Source organism: Mya arenaria, chromosome 4, assembly GCF_026914265.1.
Source record: "Mya arenaria isolate MELC-2E11 chromosome 4, ASM2691426v1".
NCBI classification, from domain to species: domain Eukaryota; kingdom Metazoa; phylum Mollusca; class Bivalvia; order Myida; family Myidae; genus Mya; species Mya arenaria.
In genome coordinates this window covers 58766009-58791027 of record NC_069125.1, presented here as the reverse complement: position 1 = coordinate 58791027, position 25019 = coordinate 58766009, and the positions used below count along the sequence as shown (strand labels likewise).

The window sequence follows — 25019 nt, the reverse complement described above, 5'->3', positions numbered from 1 at the left end:
ATAGACTGCGTTTGTAAACATCTGGGTTGATATTTGAGACTGAGTTTGTATATTTCAGGGCTGATATTTGAGACTCAATTTGTACATTTCAGGGCTGATATTATAGACTGAGTTTGTAAACATCTGGGTTGATATTTGAGACTGAGTTTGCACATTTCAGGGCTGATATTATAGACTGAGTTTGTAAACACCTGAGTTGATATTTGACACTCAGTTTGTATGTTTCAGGGCTGGTATTTGAGGCTGAGTTTGTACATTTCAGAGCTCATATTTGAGACTGAGTTTGTATATTTCAGCGCTGATATTGCAGACTGAAATTGTACATTTCAGGGCTGATATTATAGACTGAGTTTGTATATTTCAGCGCTGATATTTGAGACTGAGTTTGTATATTTCAGGGCCGATATTTGAGACTGAGTTTGCACATTTCAGGGCTGATATTTGAGACTGAGTTTGTATATTTCAGGGCTGATATTTGAGATTGAGTTTTTACATTTCAGGGTTGATATTTGAGACTGAGTTTGTACATTTCAGGGCTGATATTGTTGACTGAGTTTGTAATCATCTGGGTTGATATTTGAGACTGAATTTGTACATTTCAGGGCTGATATTATAGACTGAGTTTGTAATCATCTGGGTTGATATTTGAGACTGAGTTTGTACATTTAAGGGCTGATACTTGAGACTGAGTTTGCACATTTCAGGGCTGATATTATAAACTGAGTATGTACATTTCAGGGCTGATATTTGAGACTGAGTTTGTATATTTCAGGGCTGATATTTGAGACTGAGTTTGTACATTTAAGGGCTGATATTTGAGACTGAGTTTGTACATTTCAGGGCTGATATTATAGATTGAGTTTGTAATCATCTGGGTTGATATTTGAGACTGAGTTTGTACATTTCAGGGCTGATATTATAGACTGAGTTTGTAATCATATGGGTTGATATTTGAGACTGAGTTTGTACATTTCAGGGTTGATATTCGAGACTGAGTTTGTTCATTTCAGGGCTGATATCATAGACTGAGTCTGTACATTTCAGGGCTGATATTTGAGACTGAGTTTGTACATTTCAGGGCTGATATTTGAGACTGAGTTTGTACATTTCAGGGCTGATATTATAGACTGAGTTTGTACATTTCAGGGCTGATATTATAGACTGCGTTTGTACATTTCAGGGCTGATATTTGAGACTGAATTTGTACATTTCAGGGCTGATATTATAGACTGAGTTTGTAAACATCTGGGTTGATATTTGAGACTGAGTTTGCACATTTCAGGGCTGATATTATAGACTGAGTTTTTAACACCTGGGTTGATATTTGACACTCAGTTTGTATGTTTCAGGGCTGGTATTTGAGGCTGAGTTTGTACATTTCAGAGCTCATATTTGAGACTGAGTTTGTATATTTCAGCGCTGATATTGCAGACTGAGTTTGTACATTTCAGGGCTGATATTATAGACTGAGTTTGTATATTTCAGCGCTGATATTTGAGACTGAGTTTGTATATTTCAGGGCTGATATTTGAAACTGAGTTTGCACATTTCAGGGCTGATATTTGAGACTGAGTTTGTATATTTCAGGGCTGATTTTTGAGACTGAGTTTGTACATTTCAGGGCTGATATTTGAGACTACGTTTGTACATTTCAGGGCTGATATTTTAGATTGAGTTTGTTAACATCTGGGTTGATATTTGAGACTGAGTTTGTACATTTCAGGGCTGATATTTGAGACTGAGTTTGTTAACATCTGGGTTGATATTTGAGACTGAGTTTGTTAACATCTGGGTTGATAATTGGGACTGAGTTTGTACCTTCCAGGGCTGATATTTGAGACTGAGTTTGTAAACATCAGGGCTGATATTTGAGACTGCGTTTGTACATTTCAGGGCTGATATTTGAGACTGAGTTATCGGCCAATGAGGAGAGTCGTTTCTGGCAAGGAAACCTGGACCAGTACCTCAGACAGGTACATGCATTGAACTTCCCATTTAATCCTCTTGAAAAGGCTCTAGTTCTAATGAGAACAAGGCTATTGAAAGTACATTTGTCTTGTTTTAAAAATTGAAAACAACCGAAATTACTGAAGATGGGACATCAGGCTCAGATTACTGTGAATACTGCTTATTTGATTTCACTACATGAATGGGCGCTTTGTTCAGAACTTAAACAACAGAAGTTCTAAAAAATCAGTCCATTTTGTTCTTATTCTAAATCACGTTCACTAAGCCAGCGTCTAGTAGCTTTTAGAAAAGGGTCGTATAATATATTTGCAGTTTCTTAATCCACCAATAGAGGTAAAATGCTTGTTGTTTATTTCTTGTGCTTGTTAGGTGGTGTGTAGACATTAGAGATGTTTTCCTTTCTGTTTCCATAATTAGACAGCAACTGCTTGGGTCTTAGTACTCATTTTGAGTGTAGTTGAATATTTTATTTGATAAAAACCTTGTCTTAACTTGTGAATATTATTGTTCTGTGAACCTGCCTCAGTACAGTTTATTTCAGCAACTTCATTTCAATGTTGTTGTATTTTTTGCAATATGCATTGATTTTATGGGCATGACTGCTTGAAAATAAAGGTATATATTCTTCATTAATTTTGCACATTATAAAATGAGTGCTCTCAATGACAGAATTCAAAAAAATAATCTATGTTTAACTTAACCTAAGTAAAACTTGCAATTAAAAAGGATAGATTATTAACAGAAGTTTGACTTTGGTTGCCTTTTTCCTAAGTTATTCAACTTGCGAGGAGCAAATATTGAGCCAATCACAGGGATAGAGTTTGACCGGATGCCTTCTGATTCGATGACAGAGTACCAGTACTACATCCTCGTCACCACACCAGGGTAGGGAGAGGTCAAACATTCAAACCCACTGGCCATTGCAACAGTGCAAATACATTTAAAACAAAACATTTATTTATACAGCTATATTTCTGTGTTTTTAGCTTGACTATTCGAAGAATAAGGAGAGCTATACTACTCACCCAAGCGTCGGCGTCGGCATCACACCTTGGTTAAGGTTTTGCATGCAAGCACCTTTAAGTCATTATCTCAGTAAATACATCATGTAATTGAAACTTAAGATATGTATTCCCAACTATCCAACCTACTAAATTAATGAAGTGGGATAACACTTTTTTGAATATGATGCAAATAATGGGCCTTTATTATTTGTCTTAGAAATTCTGGTTAAGGTTTTGCATGTAAGCACACATAGGTTAATATCCTAGCAACTACTTGATGCATTGCATTGAGACTTTATACAATGGTACTCAACCATCCAATCTACTTAACTTACCAAGTAAGATAACTCTAGTTTGCAAAATAATGGCCTTTTGTTATTGGACTTAGAAATTCTGGTTAAAATTTTGCATATAGCCACATTCATGTTAATATCTCAGCAAATACATCATTTATTGCATTGAAATCTACTCTTATTTTACAGTGATCCATGTTTCGCCAAAACTTTTCAATACTTACACTGAAAAGCGGCATAATAGTCGAAGGGGCTGTCTCTGTGACAGCTCTTGTTAGAAAGGCTGTTTATCTCAGTTGGCGACTTCATTACTTGTGAATCTAAAAATTGTATCTAGAAATCGGTGTTTGTTTGTACCATGCTCACTTTTCAACAATGTTTATTAAATAGAATAAAAAATCACTTCATTTGTAAAACCTCATTATCACAAAGATATGATATTTTGGGATCATGATGGATATTTAAATATACATATATATCACCTTTGTACATGTTAAGTTCTACATGTATTACTGTGATTTCTCTTGCAGGAAGCTGTACCAGTTCATCGGCACCGTTTCCAAGTCAGCAGAACCTCCGATGTTCCAGCATCTCTTTCAGCAGTTTGAGGAACAAAACAAAGGTATAAACAATATAGACATCTGTGGGCTAGATGCTAGCAAACAATTTGAAGATTTGTGATTCATATGTGATGTGATATATGATGACAGATTTGTAATAAGGTAGATCCTATAGTGAAGTAATGTTTGTATACATTATAGTTGAGTTCACAGAGCTGCCAGGAGACTTTGGCTACAGCGAGTTCCGTCTATACCTTAAGTTCCGGGAACCGGCGAGGAAGTTTGCCTGGATGGCAGGTCAGTCAGAATTTAAGGATTTAATTTCGCCTATCAAATAAGTCCATTATCTTACTTGTACCTGTTTAATGTTACCTTGCATTTAAAGTTTAACCTTGAATGTTTTTCCATTTTATTTCCTTTAATATCTCATTTAGTTAGATTTTTAAGGTGAGTGAATTTATGAAAATGTGCTCCTTTTTAAACACAATACTTTTAAAATGTTTTCAATGAATGTTTTAAAGCACCTGATGACCTTGTTTTCCATTGATCCTTATAAATCCTCCTATCCTCAGGTCCTGGTGTCTACTATGGTGACATAGACACATCAGGCAAGCTGGGTCCATACACAGTCACAACCAACCAGATGTTGATGCGCTACCCAAAGGACGGGGAGGAAAGGACGGCCAATTATCCGTTCAGTATGGTCCTAACAGAGTTCCATACACTTCTGCTCTTCCCCGACAGGTAAGGTTTAATTGATGTAACGAATGTAAGTGAGGAGGACATGACGAGTCGTAAAAAGTATATGTTAGGAGAACTGACAGTCATCCTGTCAGCATGGTCCTTAAAGAGTTTTAATACTTGTGCTCTTCCCGACAGGTGCTGTGTAATTGTTTGAGTGGAATTTGTAATGTTATTGTAATACATGTACTTTAGTGGAGCAATTATGATTTCATATGACATTTATCAAAGTATAATTATAGCAATTATGCAGCTGCTGTGAGATCTGTAAACAATTAAAAAGATAATGTTAAATGATCCTATACAGAGTCCATGGGACTTATGAACATACAAGTAAACAATGACCTAAAAGCATGTAGATTTGTCTACCATGCAAACAGATGTTGTATGTGAATTTGAATGATGGTGAAACATGCATGTATAATAAAAAATCATGTTAGAGAACAGCAATGGCGTCGTAATAAATATCAGTACATGTCTGGTTTTTAACTTTTCCTTTTCTCTTCAGGCTGAAGGCTTTCTGTCTCCTGAATGAACAACAGATTTATGATGATCATTACTCAGATGTAAGTTTCTCGAGCTTTAATTCAATGCAAAATAATTAAGCTACTTTTTGTATTATTGGTGAGGATTGGTAGAAATATTTATCATTCTATAAGATTATGTTAAAAGATACAAGTGAAGTTTAAATATTTATAAAGCAGATACAATAATTCCACATTCCTAATTCTCCATGTGTGTATCTGCCAGAGGTTTGGTCGTCTGCTTGGACTGTGGAAAGATCCGCTAAAGGGAACCATCTGGGTGTACACCTCACAGAATGTCTTCAAGTACAAGGTCACCAACGAAGCCAGGTACATCAATCAACTCATACATTAGTTAGAACTATTCTATCTGACATGAAGTAGATGGTAGCTGTTTTATTAATTTTAATTCTAAGTGTAGAAAACTTGTAAAACAAGCATTAAATACTTTAAATACCCCGTTTGCTTTAAAAGCATTGACTCTTTGTATGTGTACACTTTATGTATATGTGTGATACTTGGAAAACTTCAAAGGCACAAATGTGTAGGCACAAATGTATTTTGACAGCTATCTGTATGTTATGTAAGTCTGTGATCATGAAAAGCGTCTAAAAGCCAGGTCTCAAACCCTTCAAATCTTTGGGTGTATTGATCAACACTTGCAGATATACATGTACTTGTGTTTAGCTATTTGTCAGGGATGTATGGCAGATGCCCATGTACCTGTACATGTGTTTTACCCTCTGTCAGGGATGTATGACGGATTTACATGTACCTGTACTTGTGATTTACTCTCTGTCAGGGATGTATGGCAGATGCCCATGTACCTGTACATGTGTTTTACTCTCTGTCAGGGATGTATGACGGATTTACATGTACCTGTACATGTGTTTTACTCTCTGTCAGGGATGTATGACGGATTTACATGTACCTGTACTTGTGTTTTACTCTCTGTCAGGGATGTATGGCAGATTTACATGTACCTGTACTTGTGTTTTACTCACTGTCAGGGATGTATGGCAAATGTACATGTACTTGTGTTTTACTCTCTGTCAGGGATGTATGGCAGATGCCCATGTACCTGTAGATGTGTTTTACTCTCTGTCAGGGATGTATGGCAGATGTACATGTACCTGTACTCGTGTTTTACTCTCTGTCAGGGATGTATGGCAGATGTACCTGTACTCGTGTTTTACTCTCTGCCAGGGATGTATGGCAGATGTACATGTACCTGTACTTGTGTTTTATTTTCTGTCAGGGATGTATGGCAGTGGTACCTGTTCTTGTGTTTTATTCTCTGCCAGGGATGTTTGGCAGATTTACATGTACCTTTACCTGTGTTTTACTCTCTGTCAGGGATGTTTGGCAGGTGTACATGTACCTTTACTTGTGTTTTACTCTCTGTCAGGGATGCATGGCAGATGTATCTGTACTTGTGTTTTACTCTCTTTCAGGGATGTTTGGCAGGTGTACATGTACCTTTACTTGTGTTTTACTCTCTGCCAGGGATGTATGGCGGATTTACAAGTACCTGTACTTGTGTTTTACTCCCTGTCAGGGATGTATGGCAGATGTACCTGTACTTGTGTTTTACTCTCTGTCATGGATGTATGGAAGATATACATGTGATATACCTATACTTGTGTTTTACTCTCTGTCATGGATGTATGGAATATATACATGTGATATACCTATACTTGTGTTTTACTCTCTGTCAGGGATGTATGAAAGATATACATATGATATACCTTTGCTTGTGTTTTACTCTCTGTCAGGGATGTATGAAAGATATACATATGATATACCTTTGCTTGTGTTTTACTCTCTGTCAGGGATGTATGGCAGATGTACCTAGACCGTGGGGAGTTTGAGCTTGCCAAGCAGTACTGCAAGGTAAATATTGTATGAAGGGTGGGTGTGTGTGGGGGGCAATGAACAAGGGGTGAACATGTACTAGTTCTATGTGCTCTTTTTATTTATCTCTTACAATTGCTTTTATTAAATACCTTTAATTTGGTGGATATGAAACCATCATGTTTTCTGAATGATGAATTTTCCAAACTTTGCATTGTTATAAAAGTTTATCTTAAAATGGCAGCCTCATTAATGCTGATTATAATTTTTTGTCATTTATTTTTTTAAAGCTGCAAACCTGTTTCTGTTTATTTGTCAAATGCTGACACTGTATCATTGAGGAAGTAAATTGGCCATATTTACTTAATGCCATAAAGGAAATGAGTTGCCTGGAAATGTATGTAGATTACAGATAATGGTGGATAACATTGCAGTTTTAGATTCTACACAGAGATAATGAAATTTTGGTTTGGTTTAACTCTTTATATCTTTAGATGTGCAAGGAAATAGCAAGGTTCTTATATAAATATTTGGATGTTTATGTATGTGTTATGCCTATATGAGTACTTTCAGGAATTAATATTTAAAAACACAGAAAAAAAATCATTTATAAATATATATATATATATATATATATATATACTTATTTTTTTCAGGACAACCCAATACAGAGAGATAGAGTACTGACAAAACAGGCTGAATTTCTATTTAATGAAAGAAGGTCAGTTTAAATGGGTTGATCTTTGCTTTGAATAAGAAAATGTTTTCTTGTTGGAAATACATGTACATTGAGTAGTTTGATTTTCTTCTCCAGTCTGTGTATGTACTGGTCTGAAATTGTGTTAAATTCCATTTCTACCTTTCAGATTATAGTTTTCTTTCCTAATTTGATTTATAGGTATCTTGAGGCTGCAGAGATGTATGCTCAGACAGAGAACTCATTTGAAGAGATAGCCTTGAAGTTTATAAGATTAGATGACAGGGATGCCTTGAGAAGACTACTACATAAGAAGTTGGAATCTTTGAAAAACCAAGTAAGTGTCAAATATTGGACTAAATCTTTGAATTTGTAACCTAACAGGGTTTTTCGATACTTTTATTGTCAAAGCCATGGTTTTGTTTCCATTGGTGTTGTTGTGCAAAAACTTTTGACCCATAACTTTGGCTTTAACAATAGACAAGTTATTCTCCTTGATATTTTGAAAAAAGTGATGCAAAAACTTAAACTTGGACTATTAACCATTCATGATATTCACATTGAACATATTCTAGTGACTACGAGGGTATAGCCAGAAGTTCGTGGAATTGCTTAATAAAATCAACACATTTTTCAATGAACGTCAGCTCGCTATAAAATCTATTTCAGCTGTAAATGACATATAAAATTTCAAACTGATACATACAATATAAAGGAAACTACAGCTTTTTCATTAACATGAGGTAAGTATAGCCCCCGCAGTTCAAACGTCAGAATCTGATGTCAACATCATAACTTCTCAAAGTAAGAGCCATTCGCCGCAATACAACGTCGATGTCTCGCTACCCACTACCGGTAAATGTCACTGAACCACTCTGACTTGTAAAGGCGTGTCTGAGCTTCACTCTGTAGTTCCTGAAAGTCATTGAAGCGTTTACCTTTCAGTTCACATTAAAGTTTCAGAAATAGGGCAAAATCGCATGGTGCTAGGTACAGCGAATAAAGGGGGTGGGGAAGGATCACCACTTCAAGCTTGATTGTAGCAGTAGTCTGGGCCTCCTCCGATCTATGCACTGGTGAATTATCCTGATTAAGAATCCACCCATCATGCAACACCTGTGTTCTCTTAAATCCCATCGCCCTGTACAAGTCACGCCTCAAAACCTTAAATGGAGAACATAACTGAGGCTTATAACATAATGCATTTGTCCCTTTTGCGTACTTCATCAAATATCATAATTAAAACTAACACTTATTCAATCCCATATTTTTAATCATAAACTTTTTTAAACATTGTTTTATTCAGATTTAATCAAGAACTAAATATTATTAAAAATGAATTTTGTTATATATCACTTTACTGTAGAATAGTAACCACCCATCACAGATTGGCCCTGCGGAACTGCATGGGGTAGAATAACACCGTGCACATCAAAGAAGACAATGAACATACGCTTGCCTATCGAGCGGGATGATCATGCCTTCTTCGGAGGCGGGGAACTGGTAGTCTTCCATTGACTGCTTTGCTGTTTTGTCTCAGGGTTGTAATAAAACAGCCAGGTTTCATCGCAAGTGACTATCTTTTCAAGAAAACGGTTTCCTTCCTTTCGTACCGAGCTTAGAATCGGCATGTACTCTTTGCTCATCTCATCTTCTGTCAGCAGCCGTGGAACCCAACGCGCACTCACTCGACTCATTTTCAAACTGTCTTACATTATCCTCCGTACCGACCCATAACTCATGTCCAACATCTTGCATATTTCATGTAGAGTGACTCGATGATCAGCGTCAACTATGTTTTTCACAGCCTCGACGTCACTCTACGTAGTTTGTGAAACCAGTCGCCCAGACATCACGTTGTCACAAATGCTGTCCCACCCCTCACTGAACCGCTTGTGCCACTTGTACATGAGCATTCGCTTCACTGGAAGTTCACTCGATGCTTCATTCATCAGTTTAAGTGGTTGCGATGGAGTTTTTTTTAGGTTCACACAGAACTGTATCACTGCCCGTTTTTTCAATCTGTCTTCTGGCGTCATTTTAAACAAAATTTAACTATACCGTTCAGTCTAAAATGCTTCCTTTGAAATAAACAAACAAACGCACTGGCTTAAAACTTCAGGTCATCACACATTATTATTGGTTTCAATGTGAGTGATCAACAAAACAAGATATTGTCATGGGTTAAATTAGCAACTGCAGAGGAATGCGCGACCACCTGTTTCCATAGTGATCACTACGTTATCGTAATAACATGCTATACGATGAAACTCGCATTCCTAATTTGATGCATATTATTTTCATTTTATCAAGCTTTTCCATGAACTTCAGGCTATGCCCTTGTATATGCACAAGTGTGCAAGCCCATAACTCTGGGTATTTATTATTGTCTCAATTCAAATCAACTGTTTGATTGTTGGAGAAAGTCATGCAAAAACATGATCTTGGCTGTCAGATTCATTCAAGATATTCAAATGAAACTGTGCATACATTTTGCCACTGAGAATGTGCACATGTGTAGCCATAACTCTTATTTTAATAAATGTACATGTATGCCCTTATAGGCTATACAGAACCTTTCAGTGTTGGCGTTTGTTTCGCCTCGCTCTTGTTATACTTAGAATACTATTTACTAGTTGTGTGAAATTATGGTATTAAGACAACGAGTTCTGTGAAATTATTGTATGGTAAAAGGTACTTAAGATGTTTACACTCTTTCATGTAACTCAGGACAAAACCCAGATGACAATGTTGGTGACATGGCTGATAGAGATCTACTTGAACCAGCTTGGGCAGCTGAAGGAGCAGCAGTTAGAGTCCAGTCCCCGCTTCAGGCAACTGCAGCAGGAGTTTCAGGGCTTCCTCAAACAGACCAGGGTCAAGGTAGGGAGCTAGTACCAGGGGCAGGGTTGGGAGCTAGTATCAGGGGCAGGGTTGGGAGCTAGTACCAGGGTCAAGTATGTGAGCTTGTACCAGGGTCAAGGTTGTTATCTAGTACCAGGGTCATGGTAGGGAACTAGTTGCAGGGTCAGGGTTGGGAGCAAGTACCAGGGTCAGTGATGTGAGCTTGTACCAGGGTCAAGGATGTTATCTAGTACCAGGGGCAGGGTTGGGAGCTAGTAGCAGGGGCAGGGTTGGGAGCTAGTACCAGGGTCAGTGATGTGAGCTTGTACCAGGGTCAAGGATGTTATCTAGTACCAGGGGCAGGGTTGGGAGCTAGTAGCAGGGGCAGGGTTGGGAGCTAGTACCAGGGTCAAGGATGTGAGCTTGTACCAGGGTCAAGGTTGTTATCTAGTACCAGGGTCATGGAAGGGAACTAGTTGCAGGGTCAGGGTAGGGAGCTAGTACCAGGGTCATGGTAGGGAACTATTTGCAGGGTCAGGGTTGGGAGCTAGTACCAGGGACAAGGTTGGGAGCTAGTACCAGGGTCAAGGTAGTGAACTAGTTTTATGGTTAAGGTTGGGAGCTAGTAACAAGGTAATGGTAGGGAACTAGTTTCAGGGTCAAGGTTGGTAGCTAGAAGCAGGGTCAGGGTTGGGAGCCAGTACAAGGGTCAAGGTAGGGAGCTAGTACCAGGGTCAAGTTTGGGAGCTAGTACCCGGGTCAAGGTTGGGAGCTAGTACCAGGTTCAAGGTTGAGAGCTAGTACCAAAGTCAAAGTGCGGAGCTAGTACCAGGGGCAGGGTTGTGAGCTAGTACCAGGGTTAAGGTTGGGAGATAGTACCAGGGTCATGGTTGTGAGCTTGTACCAGTTTCAAGGTAGACAGCTAGTACCAGGGTCAAGGTAGAGTGCTAGTACTGGGGTCATTTTGGGAGCTAGTACCAGGGTCAGGGTGGGGAGCTAGTACTAGAGTCATGGTTGGGAGCTAGTACCAGGGTCATGGTAGGGAGCTAGTGCCAGGGGCAGGGTTGGGAGCAAGTACCATGGTCAGGGTGGGGAGCTAGTACCAGTTTCATGGTAGGGACCTAGTACTAGGGTCAAGGTTGTGAGCTAGTACCAGCGTCAAGGTAGGGAGCTAGTACCAAAGTCAAAGTGTGGAGCTAGTACCAGGGGCAGGGTTGGGAGCTAGATCCAGGGTCAAGGTTGGGAGCTTGTACCAGGGTCAAGGTTGGGAGCTAGTATCAGGGTAAAAGTTGGGAGCTAGTACCAGGGTCAAGGTAGGGAGCTAGTAACAAAGTCTAAGTGGGGAGCTTGAACCAGGGTCATGGTAGGGAGCTAGTAGCAAGGTCAAGGAAGGGAGCTAGTAGCAGGGTAAAGGAAGGGAACTAGTTTCAGGGTCAAGGTTGGGAGGTAGTACAAGGGTCAAAGTTGTGAGCTAGTACCAGGGTCAAGGTAGGGAGCTAGTACCAGGGTCAAGGTATGGAGCTAGTACCAGGGTCAAGATAAGAAGCTACAGTCAAACCTGGTTGAACGGTCACCTGCTTTAAATGGCCACCTGCCCTAACGGGCCACTCCAAATTCCCCCCGTACGTTTTTACTATATAATGTACATGCATTTAGCGGCCAACTGTCTAACGCGGCCACGGCCACTAATTTTTGTCCCCATGAAGCCATATAATCACTAATTACCGGCCACTAATCCCTTGTCACTGACACTTCCGCTTATATTTTTTCCAATACACAGCTTTAATTGCGTATAGAAGTTTACGGAGAAGAACGACGGCCTCGGGTATCTCCGTCATCAAATGAAAATGATTATTGCATCACACGATTGCCATGCGTGTTTACTCATCGAGAAATCATGTTTATTACACGTCGGCGAATGTTTTGATCAGAATTGACACAATTAATGACACAATTAATACGATAATTAAATAATTAAGAAGTTAATTATTAAATACCGACAAAAACACCGGTTATTATGAATTCACAGTTTACATTGTCATTCGACAGCGTGAAACGAGTTACGATTTTTATTCACTTCAATATTATTTTTCAAAGTGCACGGATTTATTTTCTACGAACGGATATTTACAATGCATTGTTCTTGATATTTTTTCAACTTTGATTATGGCTGAAAACATGACTAATCGAAAGTGTTTGACTCCTCTAAAAGAACGTGTCGAGTGTATAAAGTAATAGAAAACGGCCGTAGTGCAAGAAGTGTTGCCAAGGAATTTAACTGTGGAAGGACTCAAATCAATTTCTTACTTAAGCGTAAGCGTGAAATTGTGGAGGAATATGAAAGCAATGGAATCCAAACGCAAAAAGACAGAGGAAATTTACAGGAAATGTGTATGCACATGCAGTTGTGTAAATGTGTAGAGTGATCTGTGGTGTGTTTTGTTTATCCTATGCATCAACATTTATTTAATGTACGGACTACTTTAAAAAGTGAACTAAAAATGTGTATAAACATGTAAATGTGTAGACTGATATGTGGTGTGTTTTATTTATGCCTTGTATCAACTTTTATCTAATGTGTTTTATTTATAAAATTGAAATAAAGTTTTTTTTAACTGTACAAATGCATTTGTATTCAACCTTTTTCAATAATATTGATACAGATGTTATTGATTGTGGTGTGAGGTGGTGGTTAAGATACATACTCCATCTCTGAATAAAGCTAAAGTGGTGGAAATGTCAAACCTGGATTAAGTGGCCACCTGTCTTAAGCAGCCACTTTGATCATTTCCCAAGGGTGGCCACTTAATACAGGTTTGACTGTAGTACCAGGGTCAAGGTAGGGAGCTAGTACCAGGGTCAAGGTATGGAGCTAGTACCAGGGTCAAGATAGTAAGCTAGTACCAGGGTCAAGGTAGGGAGCTAGTACCAGTGTCAAGGTATGGAGCTAGTATCAGGGTCAAGGTATGGAGCTAGTACCAGGGTCAAGGTTGGGAGCTAGTACCAGGTTCAAGGTTGGGAGCTAGTACCAAAGTCAAAGTGGGGAGCTAGATCCAGGGTCAAGGTAGGGAGCTAGTAGCAGGCTAAAGGTAGGGAACTAGTTTCAGGGTCAAGGTTGGGAGCTAGTACCAGGTCAAGGTAGGGAGCTAGTACCAGGTTCAAGGTTGGGAGCTAGTACCAAAGTCAAAGTGGGGAGCTAGTTCCAGGGTCAAGGTAGGGAACTAGTTTCAGGGTCAAGGTTGGGAGTTAGTACCAGGTCAAGGTGGGGAGCTAGTACCAGGGGCAGGGTTGGGAGCTAGATCCAGGGTCAAGGTAGGGAGCTAGTACCAGGGTCAAGGTTGGGAGCTAGTACCAAAGTCAAAGTGGGGAGCTAGAACCAGGGTCATGGTAGGGAGCTAGTACCCAAGTCAAAGTGTGGAGCAAGTACCATGGTCAGGGTTGGGAGCTAGTATCAAATTCAAAGTTAGGAGCTACTACCAGGGTCAAGGTATGGAGCTAGTACCATGGTCACTGTGGGGAGCTAGTACCAGGGTCAAGATAGGAAGCTAGTACCAGGGTCAAGGTAGGCAGCTAGTACCAGGGTCAAGGTAGGGAGCTAGTACCAGGGTCAGGGAAGGGAGCTAGTACCAGGGTCAAGGTAGGCAGCTAGTACGAGGGTCAAGGTAGGCAGCTAGTACCAGGGTCAAGGTAGGGAGCTAGTACCAGGGTCAGGGTAGGGAGCTAGTACCAGGGTCAAGGTAGGGAGCTAGTACCAGGGTCAGGGTAGGCAGCTAGTACCAGGGTCAAGGTAGGGAGCTAGTACCAGGGTAAGGGTAGGGAACTAGTTTCAGGGTTAAGATTGGGAGCTAGTACCAGGGTCAAGATAGGGAGCTTGTACCAGGGTCAGGGTAGGGAACTAGTTTTAGGGTCAAGGTTGGGAGCAAGTATAAGAGTCAAGATATGGAGCTAGTACCAGGGTAAGGGTAGTGAACTAGATTCATAGTTAAGGTTGGGAGCTAGTAGCAGGGTAATGGTAGGGAACTAGTACCATGGTCACTGTGGGGAGCTAGTACCAGGGTCAAGATAGGAAGCTAGTACCAGGGTCAAGGTAGGCAGCTAGTACCAGGGTCAAGGTAGGGAGCTAGTACCAGGGTCAAGATAGGGAGCTAGTACCAGGGTCAGGGTAGGGAGCTAGTACCAGGGTCAAGATAGGAAGCTAGTACCAGGGTCAAGGTAGGCAGCTAGTACCAGGGTCAGGGTAGGGAGCTAGTACCAGGGTCAAGATAGGGAGCTAGTACCAGGGTCAGGGTAGGGAGCTAGTACCAGGGTCAAGATAGGCAGCTAGTACCAGGGTCAGGGTAGGGAGATAGTACCAGGGTCAAGGTAGGGAGCTAGTACCAGGGTCAAGGTAGGCAGCTAGTACCAGGGTCAGGGTTGGGAGCTTGTACCAGGTCAAGGTAGGGAGCTAGTTCCAGGGTCAGGGTAGGGAGATAGTACCAGGGTCATGGTAGGGAGCTAGTACCAGGGTCAAGGTAGGGAGCTAGTACCAGGGTAAGAGTAGGGAACTAGTTTCAGGGTTAAGATTGGGAGCTAGTACCAGGGTCAAGATAGGGAGCTTGTACCAGGGTCATGGTAGAGAACTAGTTTTAGGGTCAAGGTTTGGAGCAAGTATAAGAGTCAAGATATGGAGCTAGTACCAGGGTAAGGGTAGTGAACTAGATTCATAGTTAAGGTTGGGAGCTAGTAGCAGGGTAATGGTAGGGAACTAGTTTCAGGGTCAAGGTTGGTAGCTAGAAGCAAGGTCAGGGTTGGGAGCTAGTACAAGGGTCAAGGTAGGGAGCTAGTACCAGGGTCAAGTTTGGGAGCTAGTACCAGGTTCAAGGTTGAGAGCTAGTACCAAAGTCAAAGTGCGGAGCTAGTACCAGGGGCAGGGTTGTGAGTTAGTACCAGGGTCTAGGTTGTGAGCTTGTACCAGTTTCAAGGTAGACAGCTAGTGCCAGGGTCAAGGTTGGGAGCTAGTACCAAATTCAAAGTGGGGAGCTACTACCAGGGTCAAGGTATGGAGCTAGCACCATGGTCACTGTGGGGAGCTAGTACCAGGGTCAAGATAGGAAGCTAGTACCAGGGTCAAGGTAGGGAGCTAGTACCAGGGTCAAGATAGGGAGCTAGTACCAGGTTCAAGGTAGGGAGCTAGTACCATGGTCAAGGTAGGGAGCTAGTACCAGGGTCAAGTTTGGGAGCTAGTACCAGGGTCAAGGTAGGGAGCTAGTACCAAGGTCAAGATAGGGAGCTAGTACCAGGGTCAAGTTTGGGAGCTTGTACCAGGGTCAAGGTAGGGAGCTAGTACCAGGGTCAAGTTTGGGAGCTAGTACCAGGGTCAAGTTTGGGAGCTAGTACCAGGGTCAAGGTAGGGAGCTAGTACCAAGGTCAAGATAGGGAGCTAGTACCAGGGTCAAGATAGGGAGCTAGTACCAGGGTCAAGGTAGGGAGCTAGTACCAGGGTCAAGATAGGGAGCTAGTACCAGGGTCAAGATAGGAAGCTAGTACCAGGGTCAAGATAGGAAGCTAGTACCAAGGTCAAGGTAGGGAGCTAGTACCAGGGTCAAGTTTGGGAGCTAGTATCAGGGTCAAGGTTGGGAGCTAGTACCAGGTTCAAGGTTGGGAGCTAGTACCAAAGTCAAAGTGTGGAGCTAGTACCAGGGGCAGGGTTGTGAGCTAGTACCAGGGTCAAGGTTGGGAGCTTGTACCAGGGTCATGGTTGTGAGCTTGTACCAGTTTCAAGGTAGACAGCTAGTACCAGGGTCAATGTTTTGAGCTAGTACCAGGATCAAGGTATGGAGCTAGTACCAGGTTCAAGGTTGGAAGCTAGTACCAAAGTCAAAGTATGGGCCTAGTACCAGGGTCAGGGTTGGGAGCTAGTACCATGGTCAGGGTTGGGAGATAGTACCAGGGTCAGGGTTGGGAGCTAGTACCAGGGTCAAGGTTGGGAGATAGTACCAGGGTCAAGGTTGGGAGATAGTACCAGGGTCAAGGTTGGGAGATAGTACCAGGTTCAAGGTTGGGAGATAGTACCATGGTCAGGGTTGGGAGATAGTACCAGGGTCAAGGTTGGGAGATAGTACCAGGGTCAAGGTATGGAGATAGTACCAGGGTCAAGGTTGGGAGCTAGTACCAGGGTCAAGGTTGGGAGATAGTACCAGGTTCAAGGTTGGGAGCTAGTACCAAAGTCAAAGTGGGGAGCAAGATCCAGGGTCAAGGTAGGGAGCTAGTAGCAGGCTAAAGGTAGGGAACTAGTTTCAGGGTCAAGGTTGGGAGCTAGTACCAGGTCAAGGTGGGGAGCTAGTACCAGGGGCAGGATTGGGAGCTAGTAACATGGTCAAGGTTGGGAGCTAGTACCAGGGTCAGGGTTGGGAGATAGTACCAGGGTCAAGGTATGGAGATAGTACCAGGGTCAAGGTTGGGAGATAGTACCAGGTTCAAGGTTGGGAGCTAGTACCAGGGTCAGGGTTGGGAGATAGTACCAGGGTCAGGGTTGGGAGCTAGTACCAGGGTCAGGGTTGGGAGATAGTACCAGGTTCAAGGTTGGGAGCTAGTACCAGGGTCAGGGTTGGGAGATAGTACCAGGGTCAAGGTTGGGAGTTAGTACCAGGGTCAGGGTTGGGAGATAGTACCAGGGTCAAGGTATGGAGATAGTACCAGGGTCAAGGTTGGGAGATAGTACCAGGGTCAAGGTATGGAGATAGTACCAGGGTCAAGGTTGGGAGATAGTACCAGGTTCAAGGTTGGGAGCTAGTACCAAAGTCAAAGTGGGGAGCAAGATCCAGGGTCAAGGTAGGGAGCTAGTAGCAGGCTAAAGGTAGGGAACTAGTTTCAGGGTCAAGGTTGGGAGCTAGTACCAGGTCAAGGTGGGGAGCTAGTACCAGGGGCAGGATTGGGAGCTAGATCCAGGGTCAAGGTAGGGAGCTAGTACCAGGGTCAAGGTTTGGAGCTAGTACCAAAGTCAAAGTGGGGAGCTAGAACCAGGGTCATGGTAGGGAGCTAGTAGCCAAGTCAAAGTGTGGAGCTAGTACCATGGTCAGGGTTGGGAGCTAGTATCAAATTCAAAGTTAGGAGCTACTACCAGGGTCAAGGTATGAAGCTAGTACCATGGTCACTGTGGGGAGCTAGTACCAGGGTCAAGATAGGAAGCTAGTACCAGGGTCAAGGTAGGCAGCTAGTACCAGGGTCATGGTAGGGAGCTTGTACCAGGTCAAGGTAGCGAGCTAGTTCCAGGGTCAAGGTAGGGAGATAGTACCAGGGTCATGGTAGGGAGCTAGTACGAGGGTCAAGGTAGGGAGCTAGTACCAGGGTAAGGGTAGGGAACTAGTTTCAGGGTTAAGATTGGGAGCTAGTACCAGGGTCAAGATAGGGAGCTTGTACCAGGGTCATGGTAGGGAACTAGTTTTAGGGTCAAGGTTGGGAGCAAGTATAAGAGTCAAGATATGGAGCTAGTACCAGGGTAAGGGTAGTGAACTAGATTCATAGTTAAGGTTGGGAGCTAGTAGCAGGGTAATGGTAGGGAACTAGTTTCAGGGTCAAGGTTGGAAGCTAGAAGCAAGGTCAGGGTTGGGAGCTAGTACCAGGTTCAAGGTTGAGAGCTAGTACCAAAGTCAAAGTGTGGAGCTAGTACCAGGGGCAGGGTTGTGAGTTAGTACCAGGGTCAAGTTTGGGAGATAGTACCAGGATCTAGGTTGTGAGCTTGTACCAGTTTCAAGGTAGACAGCTAGTGCCAGGGTCAAGGTTGGGAGCTAGTACCAAATTCAAAGTGGGGAGCTACTACCAGGGTCAAGGTATGGAGCTAGCACCATGGTCACTGTGGGGAGCTAGTACCAGGGTCAAGATAGGAAGCTAGTACCAGGGTCAAGGTAGGGAGCTAGTACCATGGTCAAGGTAGGGAGCTAGTACCAGGGTCAAGTTTGGGAGCTAGTATCAGGGTCAAGGTTGGGAGCTAGTACCAGGTTCAAGGTTGGGAGCTAGTACCAAAGTCAAAGTGTGGAGCTAGTACCAGGGGCAGGGTTGTGAGCTAGTACCAGGGTCAAGGTTGGGAGCTTGTACCAGGGTCATGGTTGTGAGCTTGTACCAGTTTCAAGGTAGACAGCTAGTACCAGGGTCAATGTTTTGAGCTAGTACCAGGATCAAGGTATGGAGCTAGTACCAGGTTCAAGGTTGGAAGCTAGTACCAAAGTCAAAGTATGGGCCTAGTACCAGGGTCAGGGTTGGGAGATAGTACCAGGGTCTAGGTTGTAAGCTTGTACCAGAGTCAAGGTTGGGAGCTAGTACCAGGTTCAAGGTTGGGAGCTAGTACCAAAGTCAAAGTGGGGAGCTAGATCCAGGGTCAAGGTATGGAGCTAGTACCATGGTAACGGTAAGGAGCTTGTTCAAGGGTCAAGATAGGAAGCTAGTACCAGGTTCAAGGTTGGAAGCTAGTACCAAAGTCAAAGTATGGGCCTAGTACCAGGGTCAGGGTTGGGAGATAGTACCAGGGTCAGGGTTGGGAGCTAGTACCAGGATCAAGGTATGGAGCTAGTATCAGGTTCAAGGTTGGAAGGTAGTACCAAAGTCAAAGTATGGGCCTAGTACCAGGGTCAGGGTTGGGAGATAGTACCAGGGTCTAGGTTGTAAGCTTGTACCAGAGTCAAGGTTGGGAGCTAGTACCAAATTCAAAGTGGGGAGCTACTACCAGGGTCAAGGTATGGAGCTAGTACCATGGTAACGGTTAGGAGCTTGTTCAAGGGTCAAGATAGGAAGCTAGTACCAGGGTCAAGGTAGGAAGCTAGTACCAGGGTCAAGGTAGGGAGCTAGTTTCAGGGTCAAGGTAGAGAGCTAGTTCCAGGGTCAAGGTAGGGAGCTAGTACCAGGGTCAAGGTAGGGAGCTTGTACCAGGGTCAAGGTTGGGAGCTAGTACCAGCTTCAAGGTTGGGAGCTAGTACCAAAGTCAAAGTATGGGCCTAGTACCAGGGTCAGGGTTGGGAGCTAGTACCAGGGTCAAGATAGGGAGCTTGTACCAGGGTCATGGTAGGGAACTAGTTTTAGGGTCAAGGTTGGGAGCAAGTATAAGAGTCAAGATATGGAGCTAGTACCAGGGTAAGGGTAGTGAACTAGATTCATAGTTAAGGTTGGGAGCTAGTAGCAGGGTAATGGTAGGGAACTAGTTTCAGGGTCAAGGTTGGTAGCTAGAAGCAGGGTCAGGGTTGGGAGCTAGTACAAGGGTAAAGGTAGGGAGCTAGTACCAGGGTCAAGTTTGGGAGCTAGTACCAGGGTCAAGGTTGGGAGCTAGTACCAGGTTCAAGGTTGAGAGCTAGTACCAAAGTCAAAGTGTGGAGCTAGTACCAGGGGCAGGGTTGTGAGTTAGTACCAGGGTCAAGTTTGGGAGATAGTACCAGGGTCTAGGTTGTGAGTTTGTACCAGTTTCAAGGTAGACAGCTAGTGCCAGGGTCAAGGTTGGGAGCTAGTACCAAATTCAAAGTGGGGAGCTACTACCAGGGTCAAGGTATGGAGCTAGCACCATGGTCACTGTGGGGAGCTAGTACCAGGGTCAAGATAGGAAGCTAGTACCAAGGTCAAGGTAGGGAGCTAGTACCATGGTCAAGGTAGGGAGCTAGTACCAGGGTCAAGTTTGGGAGCTAGTATCAGGGTCAAGGTTGGGAGCTAGTACCAGGTTCAAGGTTGGGAGCTAGTACCAAAGTCAAAGTGTGGAGCTAGTACCAGGGGCAGGGTTGTGAGCTAGTACCAGGGTCAAGGTTGGGAGCTTGTACCAGGGTCATGGTTGTGAGCTTGTACCAGTTTCAAGGTAGACAGCTAGTACCAGGGTCAATGTTTTGAGCTAGTACCAGGATCAAGGTATGGAGCTAGTATCAGGTTCAAGGTTGGAAGCTAGTACCAAAGTCAAAGTATGGGCCTAGTACCAGGGTCAGGGTTGGGAGATAGTACCAGGGTCTAGGTTGTAAGCTTGTACCAGAGTCAAGGTTGGGAGCTAGTACCAAGGGTCTAGGTTAGGAGCTTGTTCAAGGTTCAAGTTTGGGAGCTAGTACCAGGGTCAAGGTTGGGAGCTAGTACCAGGTTCAGGGTTTGGAGCTAGTACCATGGTCAGGATTGGGAGCTAGTACCAGGGTCAAGGTAGGGAGCTAGTACTAGGGTCAAGGTTGGGAGCTAGTACCAGGGTCAAGGTTGGGAGATAGTACCAGGGTCTATGTTGTAAGCTTGTACCAGGGTCAAGGTTGGGAGCTAATACCAGGGTCCGGGTTAGGAGCTTGTTCCAGGTTCAAGGTTGGGAGCTAGTACCATGGTAACGGTTAGGAGCTTGTTCAAGGGTCAAGATAGGAAGCTAGTACCAGGGTCAAGGTAGGAAGCTAGTACCAGGGTCAAGGTAGGGAGCTAGTTTCAGGGTCAAGGTAGAGAGCTAGTTCCAGGGTCAAGGTAGGGAGCTAGTACCAGGGTCAAGGTAGGGAGCTTGTACCAGGGTCAAGGTTGGGAGCTAGTACCAGCTTCAAGGTTGGGAGCTAGTACCAAAGTCAAAGTATGGGCCTAGTACCAGGGTCAGGGTTGGGAGCTAGTACCAGGGTCAAGATAGGGAGCTTGTACCAGGGTCATGGTAGGGAACTAGTTTTAGGGTCAAGGTTGGGAGCAAGTATAAGAGTCAAGATATGGAGCTAGTACCAGGGTAAGGGTAGTGAACTAGATTCATAGTTAAGGTTGGGAGCTAGTAGCAGGGTAATGGTAGGGAACTAGTTTCAGGGTCAAGGTTGGTAGCTAGAAGCAGGGTCAGGGTTGGGAGCTAGTACAAGGGTAAAGGTAGGGAGCTAGTACCAGGGTCAAGTTTGGGAGCTAGTACCAGGGTCAAGGTTGGGAGCTAGTACCAGGTTCAAGGTTGAGAGCTAGTACCAAAGTCAAAGTGTGGAGCTAGTACCAGGGGCAGGGTTGTGAGTTAGTACCAGGGTCAAGTTTGGGAGATAGTACCAGGGTCTAGGTTGTGAGCTTGTACCAGTTTCAAGGTAGACAGCTAGTGCCAGGGTCAAGGTTGGGAGCTAGTACCAAATTCAAAGTGGGGAGCTACTACCAGGGTCAAGGTATGGAGCTAGCACCATGGTCACTGTGGGGAGCTAGTACCAGGGTCAAGATAGGAAGCTAGTACCAAGGTCAAGGTAGGGAGCTAGTACCATGGTCAAGGTAGGGAGCTAGTACCAGGGTCAAGGTTGGGAGCTAGTATCAGGGTCAAGGTTGGGAGCTAGTACCAGGTTCAAGGTTGGGAGCTAGTACCAAAGTCAAAGTGTGGAGCTAGTACCAGGGGCAGGGTTGTGAGCTAGTACCAGGGTCAAGGTTGGGAGCTTGTACCAGGGTCATGGTTGTGAGCTTGTACCAGTTTCAAGGTAGACAGCTAGTACCAGGGTCAATGTTTTGAGCTAGTACCAGGATCAAGGTATGGAGCTAGTATCAGGTTCAAGGTTGGAAGCTAGTACCAAAGTCAAAGTATGGGCCTAGTACCAGGGTCAGGGTTGGGAGATAGTACCAGGGTCTAGGTTGTAAGCTTGTACCAGAGTCAAGGTTGGGAGCTAGTACCAAGGGTCTAGGTTAGGAGCTTGTTCAAGGTTCAAGTTTGGGAGCTAGTACCAGGGTCAAGGTTGGGAGCTAGTACCAGGTTCAGGGTTTGGAGCTAGTACCATGGTCAGGATTGGGAGCTAGTACCAGGGTCAAGGTAGGGAGCTAGTACTAGGGTCAAGGTTGGGAGCTAGTACCAGGGTCAAGGTTGGGAGATAGTACCAGGGTCTATGTTGTAAGCTTGTACCAGGGTCAAGGTTGGGAGCTAATACCAGGGTCCGGGTTAGGAGCTTGTTCCAGGTTCAAGGTTGGGAGCTAGTACCAGGTTCAGGGTTGAGAGTTAGTACCATGGTCAGGGTAGGAAGCTAGTACCAGGGTCAAAGTTGGGAGCTTGTACCAGGTTCAGGGTTGGGAGCTAGTACCAGGGTCAATGTTTTGAGCTAGTACCAGGGGCAGGGTTGGGAGCTTGATCTAGGGTCAAGGTTATGAGCTTGTACCAGGTTCTAGGTTGTGAGCTTGTACCAGGGTCAAGGTTGGGAGCTAGTACCAAATTCAAAGTGGGGAGCTACTACCAGGGTCAAGGTATGGAGCTAGTACCATGGTCACTGTGGGGAGCTAGTACCAGGGTCAAGATAGGAAGCTAGTACCAAGGTCAAGGTAGGGAGCTAGTACCAGGGTCAAGGTAGGGAGCTAGTACCAGGGTCAAGGTAGGGAGCTAGTACCAGGGTCAAGTTTGGGAGCTAGTACCAGGGTCAAGGTTGGAAACTAGTACCAGGGTCAAGGTAGGGAGCTAGTACCAGGGTCAAGTTTGGGAGCTAGTACCAGGGTCAAGGTTGGGAGCTAGTACCAGCTTCAAGGTTGGGAGCTAGTACCAAAGTCAAAGTATGGGCCTAGTACCAGGGTCAGGGTTGGGAGATAGTACCAGGGTCTAGGTTGTAAGCTTGTACCAGGGTCAAGGTTGGGAGCTAGTACCAGGGTCTAGGTTAGGAACTTGTTCATGGTTCAAGTTTGGGAGCTAGTACCAGGGTCAAGGTTGGGAGCTAGTACCAGGTTCAGGGTTGGGAGCTAGTACCATGGTCAGGATTGGGAGCTAGTACCAGGGTCAAGGTAGGGAGCTAGTACTAGGGTCAAGGTTGGGAGATAGTTCCAGGGTCAAGGTTGGGAGCTAGTACCAGGTTCAGGGTTGAGAGTTAGTACCATGGTCAGGGTAGGAAGCTAGTACCAGGGTCAAGGTTGGGAGCTTGTACCAGGTTCAGGGTTGGGAGCTAGTACCATGGTCAGGGTTGGGAGCTAGTACCAGGGGCAGGGTTGGGAGCTTGATCCAGGGTCAAGGTTATGAGCTTGTACCAGGGTCTAGGTTGTGAGGTTGTACCAGTGTTAAGGTTCTAGAGCTAGTACCAGGGTCAGGGTTGTTAGAGTGTACCAGGGTCAAGCTTGTTTCTGCCTCTGGTACTAGCTCTAACACCTTTCTTTAACAGTCCAGGGTCAAGTTATTTCCATTTTCCAATCATCATTATGATTGTTTATTGCTTTAAACTCTCTATTAGTAGCTGAAAATCCTTTAAAATCAGTGTAGTTATTCGAAGGAAATGACTTGGTTTATGTTTTCTACAGTATCTTAGCCAAATCAAGTATGCAGCTCTAAAAATCCAAAACACTGAAAACTTGTCTGTAATGTATATGACTAATCAATATACCTTTTATTTTCACAGGAGTGTGTCCAGCACAACAAACATGTGGTGTACGATCTCATCTCAAGCCACGGGGACGTTGTCGACTTTGTCTTCTTCGCCATTCTAATGCAGGGTGGGTCTACAGTGTGGTCCTTCCCCTGAAAGATTTAACTTTGTAGCAAAATTTGTTTTGGCTTTATTATTTATGTGTGAAGAAATGTGTTCACAGAGTTATGTTTCTTTAAGATTAAATCCCTGGTAACAGGAGGGTGAGGTTAATAATTGAGTTAAAAGTAAGCAGTAAAATGAGTTTGTGTTGAACTTGTTTAATTACAATTCTAACTATATTGGTTGAGATACAAGTAATGACTGTTATTCCTACAGACTATGAGAAAGTGATCAGCCATTACATCCAGTATGACAACTACAGAGGAGCTCTCGAAATACTCAACAAACAGGTCAGTTTGTAACACATTTTTTTACCTGTTAATTTTTAAAGAAAAAAAGTTGAGGTATTGTAATTATCATTGGCGGCTGCGGTGTGTAAAATTTTAATCTTTGCGATAACTCAAAAACTGTTTAAAATATTCAAATCAAACTTGATACACATGGTGCCAAAGGCAAAACGCATTAGCAAGGCCTATAACTCAGGTATTAATACTTGTTGAATTGAGCCCTTTGTTAAACTGAAAATACAACAGACAAGCAATTTACTTCTTGTTCTGTTCAATGCTAGTTGATTTTAACACAAAGAAAGTTGAAAATAAAATGTTGCTTCTCTGATCTTGAAACATTCTATATTTTCATAGTAAATTTAATACTTTAGTAACAAGTACATTGATATAAGTTTGAATTGGTAAGAAGTTCCTGAAGGTATTATGTACTTTGAATTCAGTCTGAGATGAACCTGTTCTACAAGTTTTCCCCGCTGCTAATCCAGTACGTTCCCAAGGAGACAGTCACAGCCTGGATCAAACAAGGACAAAACCTCGACCCCAAAAAACTGATACCTGCCCTCGTACAATATGACCACAACAAGTACAAAGAACAGGTATTATAGACGTATTATTGATATTGTACATTTAAAATTGTTTTCATTAGTTAACTTTCATAACTCCATTAAATAATTGTTGAATAATCCTATTGTTTGAATTAAAACAAATAAACAGATGTTAGCTCTGTGGTTCTTTTGTTATAGATGTGTTACAATTTTGTTTCCAAACCTACAATAGGATGGTGTTCTATCTTGATATGCTCCAACATAAAACCTCTCTGTTAGAATATCAGGACAAGTGGTAAAAGTGCAAT

The 25019-nt window shown here is 43.4% G+C and overlaps 1 protein-coding gene across 3 annotated transcripts in view; it reads left to right on the top strand.

The window, feature by feature from the left end:
• The window catches only part of LOC128232825 (vacuolar protein sorting-associated protein 18 homolog), a 47605-nt gene that overhangs the window by 12466 nt on the left and 10120 nt on the right, over positions 1–25019 (top strand). For all 3 annotated transcript variants that reach the window (XM_052946578.1, XM_052946579.1, XM_052946580.1), the window contains exons 7-20: positions 1894–1973; positions 2741–2853; positions 3796–3887; positions 4027–4122; positions 4398–4569; positions 5075–5132; positions 5317–5420; positions 6923–6983; positions 7601–7665; positions 7843–7978; positions 10372–10524; positions 23751–23844; positions 24096–24169; positions 24607–24762. In XM_052946578.1, coding sequence (XP_052802538.1) covers positions 1894–1973; positions 2741–2853; positions 3796–3887; positions 4027–4122; positions 4398–4569; positions 5075–5132; positions 5317–5420; positions 6923–6983; positions 7601–7665; positions 7843–7978; positions 10372–10524; positions 23751–23844; positions 24096–24169; positions 24607–24762 — 1454 coding nt within the window. The remainder of the gene's footprint in view (positions 1–1893; positions 1974–2740; positions 2854–3795; positions 3888–4026; positions 4123–4397; positions 4570–5074; positions 5133–5316; positions 5421–6922; positions 6984–7600; positions 7666–7842; positions 7979–10371; positions 10525–23750; positions 23845–24095; positions 24170–24606; positions 24763–25019) is intronic.